General features: G+C 52.2%; 1 protein-coding gene across 1 annotated transcript in view; it reads right to left on the bottom strand.

The window, feature by feature from the left end:
* PLB1 (phospholipase B1) overlaps positions 1–16,281 on the bottom strand; it is a 123,577-nt gene that overhangs the window by 44,654 nt on the left and 62,642 nt on the right. Inside the window, exons 21-30 of the mRNA XM_069541256.1 lie at positions 13,297–13,405; positions 10,054–10,105; positions 9,630–9,710; positions 7,937–8,037; positions 5,854–5,935; positions 3,090–3,194; positions 2,884–2,979; positions 2,588–2,659; positions 1,460–1,498; positions 833–893 (exon numbers count right to left, since the gene is read on the bottom strand). Of these exons, the coding sequence (XP_069397357.1) occupies positions 833–893; positions 1,460–1,498; positions 2,588–2,659; positions 2,884–2,979; positions 3,090–3,194; positions 5,854–5,935; positions 7,937–8,037; positions 9,630–9,710; positions 10,054–10,105; positions 13,297–13,405 (798 nt within the window). The remainder of the gene's footprint in view (positions 1–832; positions 894–1,459; positions 1,499–2,587; positions 2,660–2,883; positions 2,980–3,089; positions 3,195–5,853; positions 5,936–7,936; positions 8,038–9,629; positions 9,711–10,053; positions 10,106–13,296; positions 13,406–16,281) is intronic.

Consider the following 16,281-nt stretch of genomic DNA (forward strand, 5'->3'; position numbering starts at 1 on the left):
CAAACAGACACACTTGAGTCTGCGCGAAGGAAGCTGCAGTCAGAGTCCAGGGCTTCTTGCTTTAAGCAAGACCAGAAACACGACCCGCGTGTGTGTTCGGCTGTGCAGGACTGAGCGTCCATGGCGCCATAGAGGCAGAGCTTAGATGAAAACAGTTTCCCCATCAGAGGCACAATAAACGATCCTGGGCCTATGGGAAGGGAGAGGTGCTGAGAGAGAGGGGGAGGAGGAAAGGGGATGCTAGGGCACAGTGGGATCCCACCACTTTGGTGCCAGCAGTCACGTGGGACACCAGCTGTGACCTGAGTGCGTGACCAAATAGCCGCTGGCCCATCCGAGATGCGGTGCAGAGCCCGACGCACGGCCCATTTAGAGCTGGGTTCCGGATTTCCCCCAAGAATCTGAGGAATAGTCATGTTGGGTCTTTCCCTGCCCCCAAGTCTCTTCCGAAGACTCCAGAGAACTTTGCAGCCCTATGGCAGGCAGCAGCAGTGATTGCAGAGCCTGGGGCCGCAGGGCAACCCGCAGAGCTGGCTCCCTCTGGGGCCTTCCTGGGCACCACACACCCCGCCTCCGGGCCCGGGCAAGGTCACACCCCAGGCCGGGCCGCTGAGGGCGGCGCTCCTGTGGCTACTCCGCGTGTGCTCCCGATGGCGGGCTGAATCGGAAGGACCCTGGCCGCCTTGGGTCCTGCTGGGTCAGACTTCACTACAGAAGACAGGGACAAAGCAGGGACTCGTCCCAGGCGACCAGCCAGACAGGAAGCAAGCCCTGGCCATAAGTGAGTTCTTGTGGAGGGGCCCTGGGTCCTGCTGTGCCACAGGGGGCTCACCTGAGGTGGGCGGCGAGGCAGAAGGGGCTCTGTCACTGCACAGCAGCTGGCTCCCGTGACCCTAGGGGTGTAGAAAGAATCCCAGAATCTCAGGGTTGCCAGGGGCCAGAGAGGCTGGCTTGGCATCAGACTCACCAGAGAGCTTTAACAAACACAGATCCCTGGGCCCTACCCTGGGGAGGGCCTAGCAGGACATCTGAAAAAGGCTCTCTGGGTGATTCTGAGAATCTGGCTGGGCTCCATCTGCTAACCTAGTTCAGACCCCAGCACACGGCCCCCACCATCCAGTGTAAACATCAGGGCATCAGCAAAACGAGCCAGCCCACCGCATGCCAGCCCTGCTTCTGCAGCAGCCTTGTGAGAGGGATGCTTCTCTTGACTTACGTCTGGAGAGGCTGAGAGTTGACCGGCTGGCCCCCTATCTGTGCTGTTATCAATGGCTCCTCCTCTGCCCTCCCCACTGTCTGAAGGTGTAGGTGGATGGACTTCACAGAAGAGTGTGAATCCCCCCGACGGCCCATCGGGAACACCTGCCCACATTCCCACCCTGCCTTGCAGGGCTGGTCCCAGCCCGGGGGCCGCCCACTGCATTGGCGGCTGAGCCGAAAGGAAGCAACGAGCGGGTACCTGCACAGCGTTCTTGTAGGTGCTCAGAAATGGCCGAACCTGTGAGGGGAAGCGGGAGGGTGAGCCACCGCAGCAAGCTGACTTGCCTCTTGCTCTGCTCCGGTGCGCAGAAACACTTTCCACGTTCCCAAGCCCCCTGCCACCAGGCTGACCCCTGGGCTCCCTCCCAGGACGTACCCGGCCGTCTCTGCAAACCTCTTGAACAACCGGAATAAACCCTGCACGGCTCCCAGGAAGGAGCACCTCTGCTCTTTGCCTCCCACCCAACTGGCTGAGGTGGCTGGGTCACCTCTCTTTCCCCACGCTGCCCCTTCCCAGCAGAGCCTCCCTTTCTGCTAATACAAGAGCATGTCCCCTACTCGCAGGACCCCTTCCCACCCCATGCCACTCCCGCCCTGCAGCAGCCTGGGCGCCTCCCGCCCAGACAAGAAAAGCCAGGCGCTTTGAGGTCCTGCCCCCTGCAAGCCCCAGATCAGTGGGTTCCCGTGCCGGGCCTGGGACCCCTCTGGGAATCTAGGGGAACTGACAGAGGTGAGGGAGCAGCTGCAAAGGTCCAAGAATCTCTCTGATCATTTGTGAATGAACTCGGAGATCTGCTTTGCCTTTCTGCTGAATGTCTGCTTTCTTAGCTCCGGCTTCCAATGGACCTCCCACCCCCAAACCCCACCTCCATCCTAGAAGATATTCTTCTAGGTCTCAGCCCCTCACTCTTTCCATCCTACCATGGGGACAGTGGCTCTGTGGAGATGGGGTATCCTCTGTCCCTTCCCGCCCTTGAGGTCCTCCCCACCCCTGGCCTTCAAAATGAGATCTGGCTGGTCCTGCCATGTCCCTCTGCCCAGCTGGAGACAGCCGTGTGCAGACTTATGCCAGGGCTTGCTGGGACATGGAGAGACAGAGGAGAGCTCTAGGGTCTCCCGGCCACTGGCTATCACCCTTCACGGCCCAATCAGATGGGGCATTGTGGATGGCTAACTGGAGTCTGGAATGGGTGGGTAGGTGAACAGAGCTGGGGGTGGGGGTGAGAAGCTGGGATGGAAGGAACTGAGAAACGTTAATGAGAGACTTCGAAAGGCTGGGAAAGAGGCTTTAGGTAGACCCCTGGCAAGGCTGCGCTCTTCACTGTACCTGGTCGGGACATGTGATATTGATCTTGTCTTCAAACCTATGCCTTCTTGTCTTCTGGCCGACAGGTTCCAGCTAAACCAAGAAGCAGGAGGATGCAGAGTGAGAAAGGGGTGGCAAGAATGGAAAAGCCAGGATGCAGGGTGAGGCCGGAGAAGGGAGGGCGGGACGGAGGACATGGGCTTTATCGTCATCGCTGTGCAGGGAATCACACAGCCTGAGTGATGGGCCTCTGAAAGCTTCCTGGAATCTTTTTCCTATCAGAAGGAGAATAATTTTTCCTACCTCGGTCCTCTTACCATGTTGTTCCACAGGGCCTGGGCTGCGCGGGCATGAGCCTTTCTACTGAAGTGGAAACAGTCAGGAGCGAAGAAAGAGCTGTCAGGCAACCCCTCCTGGTCACAGGACAGAATAGAGGGGCTGTGTTATAGGGACGTCGCATAACACAAATGGTGCTCAGACAGCTGGGCACACCTGTGGCTCCCACTTATACATGAGGCCCTACCGGGGTCTTTGGCATCGCCACGTTTTCAAAGAACGGCTGCACGACCACTGTAAAATCTTCCCTTGTGTCATATCGCCCACTCTCGACCAGCTGGTGAGTCCCCTCCTGCAGGAGGAAGGGGGACAGGGGTCAGGAGACTCTCTCTGCATCTGCCCGGTCTTTGGGAACTCTTTCTCCACTGCAGAATTAAACAGTCTGACTTTTGAGTGAAATCAACCTGCAGCAAAATCCCAACTGATCAGGCAGGAGCCAGCTACTTTTCAGATCAGGCTTTATCTCAACCCCTGCCCCTAACCTCTGCTGCCTTTGCATCTATTTGACCTAGGCTGGGAAAAAAGAAAAATCCAAGTCCATCAGTTTGATCCTCTTTTAAAGCTTCTGATTAAAGACTAGGGTGGAAGTGGGGTGAGTACAAATTTGATTAAATGACTTTTTTGGAGAACACTTACATTTATTTTTGTCCTACATGTGTTCAGAAAATCAAAGGTGAATCAACAATGACGTTTAATGCCTATTTATATCACTCACGCATGAAGTGAGTGTGAGCATGTGTGCTCCTGTGTGTGCACACTTGAGATTCTCAGATCCGTCTAGGAGGTAACAGAGCTGTTACTTTCATAGCTTCCACCTGGGCTCAGTTCCACAAGGACGAGTTACCCCAGTTCTGGCTCCCACTTCTCCCGGACTCTGCCATTTCACTGCTTGCCGGGTTTCCATCATTTGGACCAGGACCTTGGCTGGGGGGGGGAAGTCAGGCTTCCACACCCAGAACATTACAGCAGTCACTTCAGAAGACATCATGACATCAAGAACACCGTCTTTTTCCAGGGTCAGCCAGAAAAAGAGTCCACATGCTGGGGATACCTCACCTCTGACCTCCTGGGGGGAGTCTCTTCCAGTTACACGCAGAGCCTTGAGGAAGGCAGAAGGTGCAATACCGCTAACTAGGTGTGTGACTTTCAGCAAGATGCTTTCCCTCTCTGGACCTCTATTTCCTCATCTGTAAGTGGAGGATGTTCACCGAGGCCTGGGCCATCCCTAAGTCCCTTTCAGGGCTGCTAGTGCCTCCGTGGGTCAGCCATAATGGCTCACAGTGGAGCCTCGCACCTCTTGAGAAATAAAGGAAATAATGTGGAGAATGCCTAGCACACGGTGGTTATTAACAGCAATGAGCACCTCCAAGGAGAAGGATGGAATGATAGCTTCAGCAGGAAGTAGAGAGTCAGAGGATTCAGAGAGAGGGCATGACGGCGTCATGTGGCTGAGCTGTGAGCTTGTCCAGGATGCTAGATCAGGGTCTCCATGGTAACCAAGATCAGACCTGGGAACAACAGCTGGCCAATCTACAGAGGTCAGTGAAGGCCATTTTTGTGAATAGTCCTCCTTCTCTTTAGTTGCCCAGCATCTGGACTCACTTCCTATATTAAAAAAAAAAAAAAAAATCCACTGTGTGAAGACCAGCCTGACTTGCACTGCAGAAGGTGAGAAACCCAGATGCTGGCTTTCCCAATGCCCTTCACACGTGCCCACGTGTCCCCCAGTAGATGCTCCCGCTTCAGGCTTTGGTTTGGAAGCTAGCGATAGAAAGGCAGAGGGACAGCACAGAATCCATTCTGCTGGGGGTGGCAGCTGCATCCAGGTCCTAGAAGAGCAGTGACAGTGGTGTCCAGGGTGTCTCCACTGGACTAGTTCCTTGGCCTGACTTTTATTCTCATGGCTTGGCTCCTAGAATTCCAAGACTTGCCATTTCTGGTGGCTTGGCCTCTGACCTTAGCTCTTCCAGGCATTCTGCTTAAATAATACATCTGGATTAATAATAAATAATAAATTAACCAGAATCGCATAAGCGCTTGTTGCTTGCACCCAAACCGCACCTGGAAAAGGTCTGCTTTCGTGGCCATAACCTCGGCTGCCTTCCCTCTCCTGGTGAGGCATGGGCTTCCTCACCTGAGACAGAGGCACCTGCTCACGGCAGAAGGAAGTGCAGCTGGGGAGTCACCCACAGGGCTGGGGGATGGCCTCAGAGGACGATGAACAGAGGTTCATTCCCCTGAGCCCTGACACTGCTGGCAGATACGGCTGCCTTGAAAGAGGCTGCAGGGAAGGGTTCTGCTCCAGGGAGTCCATGGACTTGAAGGATGGATGCACCCTGGAAGCTGTCTGCAGCCCCCTTCAGAAGAGCTGGGAGACTACCACTGCTCTCTCGAGTGACTGGATGATTATTTGGGGGAGAACTCAAGAAAGTCAAGGGAGTCAGCTGCTCTGGTCAAAGATTTGATGGAGGAAGGCCTAAAAGGAACACCCCACAGGATGTTGGGAGAGCATCTGCTGACTTTCTTTCTCCCTGTGCACCCCAATAACACCTGTTCCCCCCCGAAGGGGAGGGCAGAGGGAATGCATGTTCTCTCACTGAATCCTCCAGACTCTCTTGGGCGGCAAGAGTTCCCCCAACCCCGTCCCCAGGAGTCAGAGCCTCATACTCATTCTCCGTGGACAATTGGAAATACTCATTTTCGTGTAAGGCCGGGAACTGAGATTTGGTGACGTGTGTTCAGTGACTCGGCTCTGTAACTTGAATCAAATACATTGAACCTGCTGTCTTGCGGCGGGGGGCAGGGGGAAGTATTAAAATCTGCAAACTGGTCAGTGGTAACGTCACACACAGTCGGGGTCAACATAACCTAAGTGTCTGTTGGTTTTCTAAGCAGAGGGATGAAACCACACAGCAGTTGCTGTGCAGTCTTGGAACCCTTTCCCGGCTTACCTGATACTTCTTGTTCACTTTGATGAGGGAGGCAAGTTCTGTTGAGTTATCATCAAACTTCAAGACACAGGGACACAGTTTCCTGCAGGCCAAACCAAAGAGATGCCCCCATCCACCAGGACCCCCGGCTGAGTGCACGATGCAGAAGCGTTGGCTTGAGATTCAGAATATATTTAACTCGGAGGTACCAGAAGCCTGTGCTAACAGGGCCCTGGCTGGCTAACCTGTCACCTGTACCAGATGGAAGTGAAGAAAATTTCCCAGACCTGGATTTGCCCATGAAAATGAAGTAGTTACATCGTCTGACACCTGCAGGAGTGACTTTTACGGAGCTGCGTTACCTTATGAATGCTCGATAACAGTGTGGTACAGATGAGGCATGCCTCCTTTAAATAACAGTGACAACAATAATAACAACGCTAACACACACTGAATGTTTACTGTGCGAAGAGCTTTATGGGTATTCACTTGGTTAATCCTCTTAGCAATTCTAGAAGATGTATTTTCATCATCCCCATCTTATAGATGAGAAAACTGAGGTTCAGCATGGTTAAGTAGTTTCTCAAGGTCACACGGATGCTGAGTGGGGGAGCCAGGACTTGAACTCAAGTCTGCCTGGTCTGAACCTGAGCTCTTAATCCCTAGTTGAGCTGCTTCTGTCCAGTCCACACCTCTGCCCTGACTAGCCAACCTGCAGATCTGGGCTTTTGGTCCAGGGGGAGGAGGTGATAATAGTGAGGATGGCTCAGCGTAGACTCAGGGCCACCAAGGAAAGCACAGCCACTGAGGCAGGACAGCTGAGAGCCAGGGAGTGCGGGGCACTGGAGAGGTGGCAGGACAAGGCGGCCCTGAGTCTTCCTAACGCCACAGCCAGGGACTTGGCCATTCCAGGTTGGACTCTGAAACTTTACCTTTAATTGTCTAAAGACCTTGCAGTGATGGGCAGCCAGAGACTTTTGGGTGAGCTGCTCTGAAACGGAATGAACAAGCTGAACCCCCCGTGGGGCCCAGTGACTGGAGAGAGTGGGAGTAGGGGATGAGTCAGCAGCCGAAAATAGCACGCCTGACACCAGCTGTGCTAACAGGCATGTGTCACCCTGCAGCCATCCTCCCGCTGCCCACAGCATCCCCAGGCCTTCCGCAGGGGACCTGTCAGTCAAGGCCCCCAGGGCTGGTTTGGCATGGATCTCCAGGGAACAGCCCAGATACCCCTTCACTTCCCAGAGCAAATCTGGCCCTTGTGAATTATTCATTCAGTCATTCAGCAAACAGCCACAGAGCCCCTACACCGTGCTGGCAGTGACTCGGACACAGAGTTCAGGGCTTGGGGGGAGAGGCACACGGGCCATTATCCCGTGATGCGCTCAGGGCAGTGGTGGAGGCCTCTACAGAGCTGGGGAAGGGAGAAAGGGGGTGGGGGGCACAGCCACTGTGATCTGGGCTAATGGTCCGGAGGCGACCTTGCAGGAAGGAACGGTTCACGCTTGGGGTAGAGGGACGTCTTATTCCTGAGGCTCCTGGGTAACATTAGCAGGGGAGCCATCTTTGGCTCTGAAGGCTGGGCATGAAGGCGGCCCCTCGGGGCCAGGGCTCGGGCTCTTGCTGGCGGGGGATAAGACCGTCCTCTAGACCATGCTGATTCTGACTTGACCACCCTGTCTTTTAGAAAGTGACAATAGCCCTATCTTTTTGAATGCCCAGCCTGGAGCACCCATGCTGAACAGAGGCCCCTTCTGTCCTGGAGCTGGGCCTCTGGGAGGGGGCAGGGCACACTTAGAAGGAGGCCCTATCGGTGGCCAGTGAGACTGGCCCACAGAGGCTCGTTCCATCCGTCACGTTTTATTCTTCCCTCCCTGGAGGACCGAAGGGTGTCCTGAGCTGTCTGGCAATAGCAGCTATTGGGTTGCAAACGCATGAACTCCGAGGGTACGGGAAGGCTGTCCTGGGGTGTCTCCTCCAGGCTAGACCACGGGGTCTTAGCACTCCTCACACTCCTGCCCTTGGTTTTTCTAACTAACCAGAGTCACTCTCTGCTGAGGGTCCCATGGCTTTTTCAGGAATAGGTGGAGAACTTCCAACTCACCGGAGGACCAGCCGCGGGCAGCTGACATTCTTCTCCTGGTACAGCTCCCTCAGGCTGATGATCTCCAGGATCTTCACCAGGTTCACAAACGCCCGAGGCACCTGAGCAAAGGCAAGGTCCGTCCCCAAGAGGATCGAGGCCAGGCTGCTCCAGCCTCTCACCTGGGGCTGGGGCCGGTGTCTCCCGCTGGGTTTCAGGTCTGTGGCCTTTCATCTGGCCCCAGCCACAGCCTTCACCCCTCTCCCCCCCCCCACCCCCAGCTCCCTGTTGACGCATATGTTCAGGCTGCTGGGGCCAGGACTGACAGCACGGTCTGCGCTGGTCTCCAGGAGAAGCGGACCTGGCAGGGAGGTCTCCGCAGGAAGCCAGAGCTGCCTCCAGGCTAAGACTGAGGCCCAAGGAGGAAGCCTGCGGCTGAGCTGCCCAGAGGCCGTGTGGCCTGGCCTCTGTACCTCGGCATGGAGGATATCCAGAGCCTTCCCGATGTTGTCCACGAACTTCTGTGGAGAATAGCGGACCTGCAGGAAGAGGAAATGTCTCTAACCCCATTCATCGCCCCACCTCTCAGTAGACCAGGACCACTTCCTCTCCTGGGTCCCCTCCTCCCTGTATTTCAGGCAGAATGGGCAACACTGAAACACAGGCTATCTTTTGGGGCCCTCGCCTCCACCCTCACCCCACGGTCCTCAGGCTTGAGGTGAAGGCTGTGACCCTCAGGGAAACACTCTTTCTTCTGCATGGAGCTACGGAAAGCTCTGGATCCACTTCACGTCAACTAGATGTGGGGCCTTCGCCACAGCACATCACACCTCTGGGCCCCTCTAAACTGGGGTGTCGGAGCAGGGGACCTCTAAGATCTCCTACAGCTTGAACACTGTTTGGTCCTAGGGGCTGATCACTTCTGATGGAACCTCAAGTGCCTGGGAAGCGAAAGCTCGATCAAATCACGTAAGGAGATTATGAGAGGGGAAGAGGGTCCTGCAAACCCCCCCACCAAGCATAAATACATTTTAATGGTGATTTCCCCTGATCTCGATACTTGTGGTCTTCAAACTTTTTAAAAGAGCAGTGGAACCCAGTGTCTGAATGAAATTTAGCCAAGAGCCTGCTCTACCAAATGGATCAAAGCCTCAAGGGAAGTGGGGGAGGGACCCATGGTCCCACCTCCCGCCCCGCCCCACCCTGGCAGCCAGCAGCCCCCAGGCCCCACTGTGGGCCCTTCGCATTGTAGCTTGAAACCCCCTGACCCTGGTGACTTTGATGCCAGGAAGACAGGCCTTGAGGGGTCTGGCGGGCAGGGTCACCCCTTGGGACAGGTGCTCCCAGGCCACAGCTAGACCCACCACCGACAAAGCTTCTCATGTGTCTGGCCCAGCTGGAAAGTCTCCTGCTCTCTGTAAACCTCTGACGCCGCCCCTCCCTCCCCCAGCCCCCCAAATCCCACGGCAGTTCTGACCCCAGACCAGCTCTAGAAACACCTCAGGATGGTGAGTTGTCTGTACCTCCCTGCCCTGGCAGTGTGAGTTCATCACAGACAGAGCCTGTGTTTCGGTGTCTGTGTGGCCCCGGATACACTGCCCAGGCTGGGTCCATGCCCGACTGCCAGCCGAGTCCCAACCCAGCTGCACTGCTCCAGCGACCCGGGGTGGAAATCCTTCCCAGAGGAGTCCTGGGTGAGGGCCTGGAGACCTACCGGGTCTTTGCAGACATTACAGAGGTCGTTGCCTCCTATAAACAGGGTTATTATCTTCCAATCTTCCTGAAAATTTATATCCTGAAATGAACAGGAAACAAACAAGTAAAAGCCTTGCTCCAGAGTCAAGTCCAGGAAAATACAAAGAGCTGAATGCTGTAGGGATGGGTCCTCACACACAGGAGGGTTTAGTGGGGACATTAATCATTTCTGCTCTTTGGTTTGTGGGTCCTGAGGTCAGAGGTCACAGATGCTAAATCATTTGTTGTTGTTTTAAAGGTGGCCTCTCTGGATTCCCATGTGCCTTGTCCCCCCCACCCCCACCCCAGAGCTGACCCTCTCTGTCTCTATGATCCTCCCACCCACTCCCTCCTCTGGGCATCCTACCTCAAGTGGTCTCAGGTGCCACCTCCCCTAGACTTACCTCGTAATTCTTCATCAGATCCACCAGCCTCCTGGCCTGAACAGGTAAATCCCTGCAGGCACACACAGGAAGAAGTCATGTGACCAGCGGGGGCTGTGAAGCCGGGGTCGGGAGGGGACTTAGCAGAGAAATCGGGAATATGTAGCAGGAAAACTGGACTGAAGACCATGCCCTGTCACACAGCTCCTTCCCCACTCAGTCTCTGCTGGGGGTGGGAGTCGTGAGTGTGCCTTGGGAAGGGCAGAGCACCCTACATATGAGGGGGTGACTGTTAGCGGGACTGTTTTCTGATTGGCGTATTGGAGTTCATAGTTTTCTTTCTCTTCCAAGCCAGGCTCATTCAAGACAAACAGAGGGCTGCCTATGAGTGTTCCATGCCACACATGGCTATCTCTGCAGGTGCCAAGACCTCAGCCGCAAGGGTGCCCTCACTTTCAACGTGACATGGTTGAGTCAGACACACCTGGGTGTGACATTTAGTTGCCTCTTGCTAACTGTGGGAATGTGACTTAAATTCTCATCCAAAAGATAGGAGATAACCGCCCCCCCCCCATCTTAATGGGTCTTAGTAGAGACGAGCCAAGCAGCCCCGTGGGGTAAGAGCCACTCCTGGTGCCAGGCAGCATATGGGTTTGAATCCTGCTTCCACCCCTGACCAGCTGTGAGACCTCGGCAAAGTACTTAACCTTGCAAACCTTCAGTTTCTTCCTTTGGAAGATGGGGATGACAAGCATACCTTCTTCACAGAGATGTTGGGTGAATTAAATAAGGTGCCCAGAAAGAACTTAAAAGAGCACACGGTAAACATCCATATTAGAAACAACCCATTGAATTATTTCTACCATCGTCACCATCACCACCATCACCATCACTAAAGTCCCTGGCACAGGACTCAGCAGGAAACATTAGTTGTCACCCTCTTCCTCTCTTAAGTATTAGCCCAACTGGCCTGCTCTTAGTCATAATAGGCTAGGTATCAGATCACCTGGGTGGAGACTCTGGGTAAACCCCTTCACCTCTCTGAGCCTCAGTTTCCTCATCTATCGCTCTGAAGTTAGCAGGGCTGCTGTTCTTTCTACGGACCAGAGTTTTGGATGATTACTTGGCCGCTCTGAGCCTCAAGATCATCCTTCAGAAAACATGGGCATCTGAGCCTCTGCTCTGTCCATCTCACAGTTACTGTTCAGAACACAAGAGATAACAAACGTGAGGGTACTATGTAACTGCACACGGCTATATACACATGAAGGGTCATTAGTGGACCTGTGGTAAAGCCTGGAGGCACAAAGATGACAGACCACGTGGTCGAGATAAGGCATTTGTTCAGGCCACTTCATCTCTCTGGGCTACAGATTCTTCATCTGTAATGGGAATAGTAATAATAATCTGGAATAATAATCCCCAACTCTTCCCTACAACACAGGACATGCTTGGACAAATAAATGACTCACACGAACGAGCCCCAAGGCCTTGGGGAAATCAGGGAAGAAATCCGGGGCCATGTGAATCACACTCCATTTTTCATTACATTTATGCTTTCAGCTAAGCTTTCATTCTTGGATGCCTTCCTGACCTAATCATGCTTAGAACTGCCTCTCCTCTTACACCACCAGCTGAAATATGCTTGGAAAAAAGCAAGATTAAGGTAATATTAACGTAAGCCTAAAATTTTAAGCAGTAAATCTGTAGCCTTTCACCCCCGCCCCACCAAAAGGAAAATGAAGCCACCGAATTCATTATAAAACCTATTAGGTTTCGTATGATCTCTGCTTCAGATAATCTGTCCCCTTTCCTGTCCTGAATAAATAAGATTTACTCTAGTCAGGGACTCGTAGATTCAGGATGGTGTTGAGAGCTGGGAGAATGATGTCGGGGATCTAGGAACCTAAACATAGGAATCCCTAGGAACTACACAGTAAAGTTCGTGATTGTTCTGGAAGAAATAGAGGACTAAGAAACAAAAAGGACCTTTCCATTTATTTTTCCTACATTGGATGTGGCACTCACTGGTTCTCTGACTGGCAGCAAACCCAAAGAAGTACTCAGGGTTCTGGGATGGTGGGGAGAAATGGAGCTGTAGGACCCAGGAAAGCTGACCCCGCTCTCTGGAACCCTCCATCCAGTGCCCCTGGCCCACGACTCAGTGGTCCTGTTGCTCGCTAACAGTTTACCCCAGGTGGGTCCTGCAGCCCTGCTGCACTGTTGCTGGGACCACCACCCTGTCTGTGCTATTTACAGCTCACCAGAACTTTCACTTTCAGCTTGGCACTGAGGGCTTCCCTGGTGGCGCAGTGGTTAAGAATCTGCCTGCCAATGCAGGGGACACGGGTTCGAGCCCTGGTCCGGGAGGATCCCACATGCCGCGGAGCAACTAAGCCCACGCGCCACCACTACTGAGCCTGCGCTCTAGAGCCCGTGTGCCACAACTACTGAGCCCTTGTGCCACAACTACGGAAGCCTGCAGGCCTAGAGCCCGTGCTCCACGACAAGAGAAGCCACCGCAATGAGAAACCCGTACACTGCAACCAAGAGTAGCTCCCGCTCGCCGCAACTAGAGAAAGCCCGTGCACAGCAACGAAGACCCAACGCAGCCAATAAACAAACAGATAGATACAACATTAAAGAAATAAAAGATGTTTAAAAAAACACACCGAAAAACACGGCATTGAGCCTCCCAGCCGGCCCATGGGAGAGGTTCAGCCCCATCTCTTAGAGGCTAGGCTTAGAGAGGCCAGGGGAGAAACCAGGGCTCAGACTCAGACACTCCCCCACTCCCGCTGGCCCCAGGACTGGTGCTCTTCCCATGAACCAGGAAGGATGCAAAGCATGGAGCCTGAAAAAGCCTCCTGAAAAGCAAGTCTGAGGAAGAGGGAGAAGGTGACACGCAAGACGGAGCATTGACAGAGTGGTGAGACTTGGGGCTCCGTGAGTCCACCTACGGCTGCGTCTTATGTGAACATCAGGCTTGCAGACGAGGCAAAGGAATTTGCTCAAAGTATGTACCTGGCATCAGAATCAACGGTGACTAGCTCCTGAGGGCACGGTTGGTGGGTGAGCCAGCAGGCTTCCGCGTCCCACAGCAGAGGACACCCCCAAGAGAGCCCGCCCAGTCCAGCCTTTGACCCTCAGATCCTCCCCCTGGACCAAATCCGGAGCCTTTAGCCATACACCCTGGTCTAGGCTAAGCCCCCGACCAGGTTCCCGGGGACCCGTGTGGTTCACCCGCAAGGCTCCACTGCTCACTCAGCTCGGGCTCCTGCCACGGCCTGGTTTAGGAAGGCCCCAGGACTGTTTTGTCTTCCAGTGCCAACAGAGAAACCCTTCAGGGAAGGGTTGAATTCCCGGAGGATGTCTGGAAATATAAGGAAAAGATGTTCGTCATCACTGCCCCAAGGCAATCTTCAGATTCCTTTGGTAAGTGCCAGGGGGTGCTGGCGACAAAGCAGAGCGCCCGCCCCACAGCCCTCACCCTTACTGTTCGCTTGGCCCCCAAAACAAAACGTCCAGCAGGCTGATGCCGGACCACGTGTGCGGCGCACAAGGGCGCTCGATGAATTAGTGCTGGATAAACGCCAGTCTGGTTAAGGTGCTGCTCTCGGGCGCTTTGCTTTTTTCTCTAAATATGTAATCGCTTTACTGAGATATAATTCACATAACATAGAATTCACCAATTTAAAGTACAATTCAATAGCTTTTAGTACATTCATACAGTTGTGCCACCATCACCCCATAAACCTCAGAACATTTTCATCACCCCCAGAAGAGACTCCGTAGCCACTAGTGGTCCCTCCCCATTTCTTCCAGCCCCATGGCAACCACTAATCTACCTTCTATCTCTGTGGGTTTGCTTATTCTGGACATTCATATAAACGGAACCATACAATACAACACGTCCTTTGTGACTGGCTTCCTTCACTTAGCAAGTTATCAATGTTCATCCACGTTTAGCATGTATCAGTACTTCATTCAGTACATATCAGTACTTCATATCAGTACTTCATTTTTTACTGGCAAATAATATTCCATTGTATGGCTACAACTGTTCAACGTATTCTCTCATAATCCTTTTTATTTCTATACTTATGTCTCCTCTTTCATTTCTGAGTTTTAGGCTCTCTTCCCACCATCCACCTTGGTCAGTCTAATTGCTCGCTGATTTGGTTCATCTTTTCAATCTCACACATTCTAATGCCTTTACCATGCTGGAGCTACACTTTTCACTCTGCAATCCCCCCCAGCTTGGCTGAAAACTCCTGAGACAGGGTCTGTGTACACCCCTGAGCCTCGCATGGGCTCAATAAATGTTTATGCACCGAATTAAGAAGAACTTAAAGTTCAGAAAGGTTAGGAGAACTGTTAAAAGTCATACATTATTAAGAATAGAATCCTAGGCTAGAACCTGATCTCTCAGCTCGTGTTAGAGGGTACTTTCCCCAGACCTACAATCCACTAGGATGTGGGAAAGGAACTGGCTAGGTGTCAGTCAGGACTTTCAGGCATCATGCCATCCAGCAGAGCACTCTCTCCAACCAAGCACTGCTACAGGGCCTACACAACACAGATGGATTGAACTCATTCCTTGTGGCTCTGGGGACATCGTACCAATGGATGGCAATTACTCTGATCTACTCAGTAGAAGGAAGAGCTGCGAGATCACTCGAGCTATCTGAAAACGGAAGGGATTGTCCCAGACTCCCCATTACTGGAAGCATCCAGCATTGGCTAGCTAGGTACCTATCAGGAATGTCACAGAAGGCACTACTCATTGGACAGGACAAGAACTTGCTGGTGCACACAGTTACCTCTGCCAGGAACATTCAATCCCCTTTTCTTATCTGATGAATTCCAGTTCTTAAAGCCCTCTTTCAAAAGGCAGGGTAACAGCCTTCTTATTTATTTTCCCCTAAACTTTGTACATGGCTATAATTATTGGTACACATGTCTGTCTTTAGGGAGACGTGTCCCTAAAGAGACTTCAGTGATGTCATCAGGGCAGGGACCTCACCTCATTCTCCTGTTTCCCAAGCACCCAGCATGGGTGTATTTGCTGGATTACATTGAATAGGGAGTTGAACTGAGGTTCTGTTCTGACCCTATGTTCTCATAAGTTTTCCAACACATTGCCACGTGATTATTTCTCCATGGATTATCCAGTCCCTACAGCCAATCTGTCTTCACAACTCTGGTAAGGAAGTCTGAACAGGCAATGTTCCACTGCTGGGCTAAGCGTGTCAGGGCGTCCACCCAGATGACGCTGTCTTAATATTTTATAAATCATTTTAGTGAAAGATCTTGAGTCAGATGATTTCCAATCATGTTATCAACCACAATAGCATGGGAATCAGAGAGCCCAGCAAGTTGTGTATGCTGGCCCAGCTCATAGCCCAGGAGAAATGGGGAGGGACCACTAGTGGCTACGGAGTCTCTTCTGGGGGTGATGAAAATGTTCTAAAGTTTATGGGGTGATGGTGGCACAACTGTATGAATGTACTAAAAGCTATTGAATTGTACTTTAAATTGGTGAATTCTATGTTATGTGAATTATATCTCAGTAAAGCGATTACATATTTAGAGAAAAAAGCAAAAGCAACCCAAATCATCTCCTAGAGATGGCGGAGCTTATTCCTAGCTCTTGTGTGTGGACCTAGAAATAAGGAAGATGGGAAGTACTCGTGCCACAGAACTGTACCTACTTAAAATCAACAGGATTTGCAAATAGCAAGAACAGATAACACGCATGAAATCCAACCAGTTCTGCCCATGTGGCGATCAAACCACCTTTATCATCAAAGTCTTGGTGACTTAAAGCTCAAATAATTTCTTAGCTGCTAAAGATATATTACAGAGGGATAATTACGAGAAAAGTAAATGAGAATGGGACCGATTAAATTCCTCTCAGGCAAAATCGTTAGCCAGAAGATTTTAAGGGAAAATAATTCAATTGTAACATTTTTTTGTACGCGTACTTTAAGAACAAGCACTGTGCATGCACTAAGGAGAATAAAAAGATGAATAAGACCATTCAAAGAATGTAGTCAGGCTTAAAAAAAATCATTCCGAACAGGTTGTTGATGAAGTAATTTAAAGAAAAGGTTGCACCCCAAATATGGCTGTGTTTGCAGAGCCTGAACAAGGTAATTTCATCATCACTGCTGCAATAGCAGCGTTTCCTAAACCAACACCAGGAATTCAACGTCTTTGTATGCAGTGGTGCGTAATACAGCCCAA

Source organism: Delphinus delphis, chromosome 12 (assembly GCF_949987515.2).
Source record: "Delphinus delphis chromosome 12, mDelDel1.2, whole genome shotgun sequence".
Taxonomy (NCBI): Eukaryota; Metazoa; Chordata; class Mammalia; order Artiodactyla; family Delphinidae; genus Delphinus; species Delphinus delphis.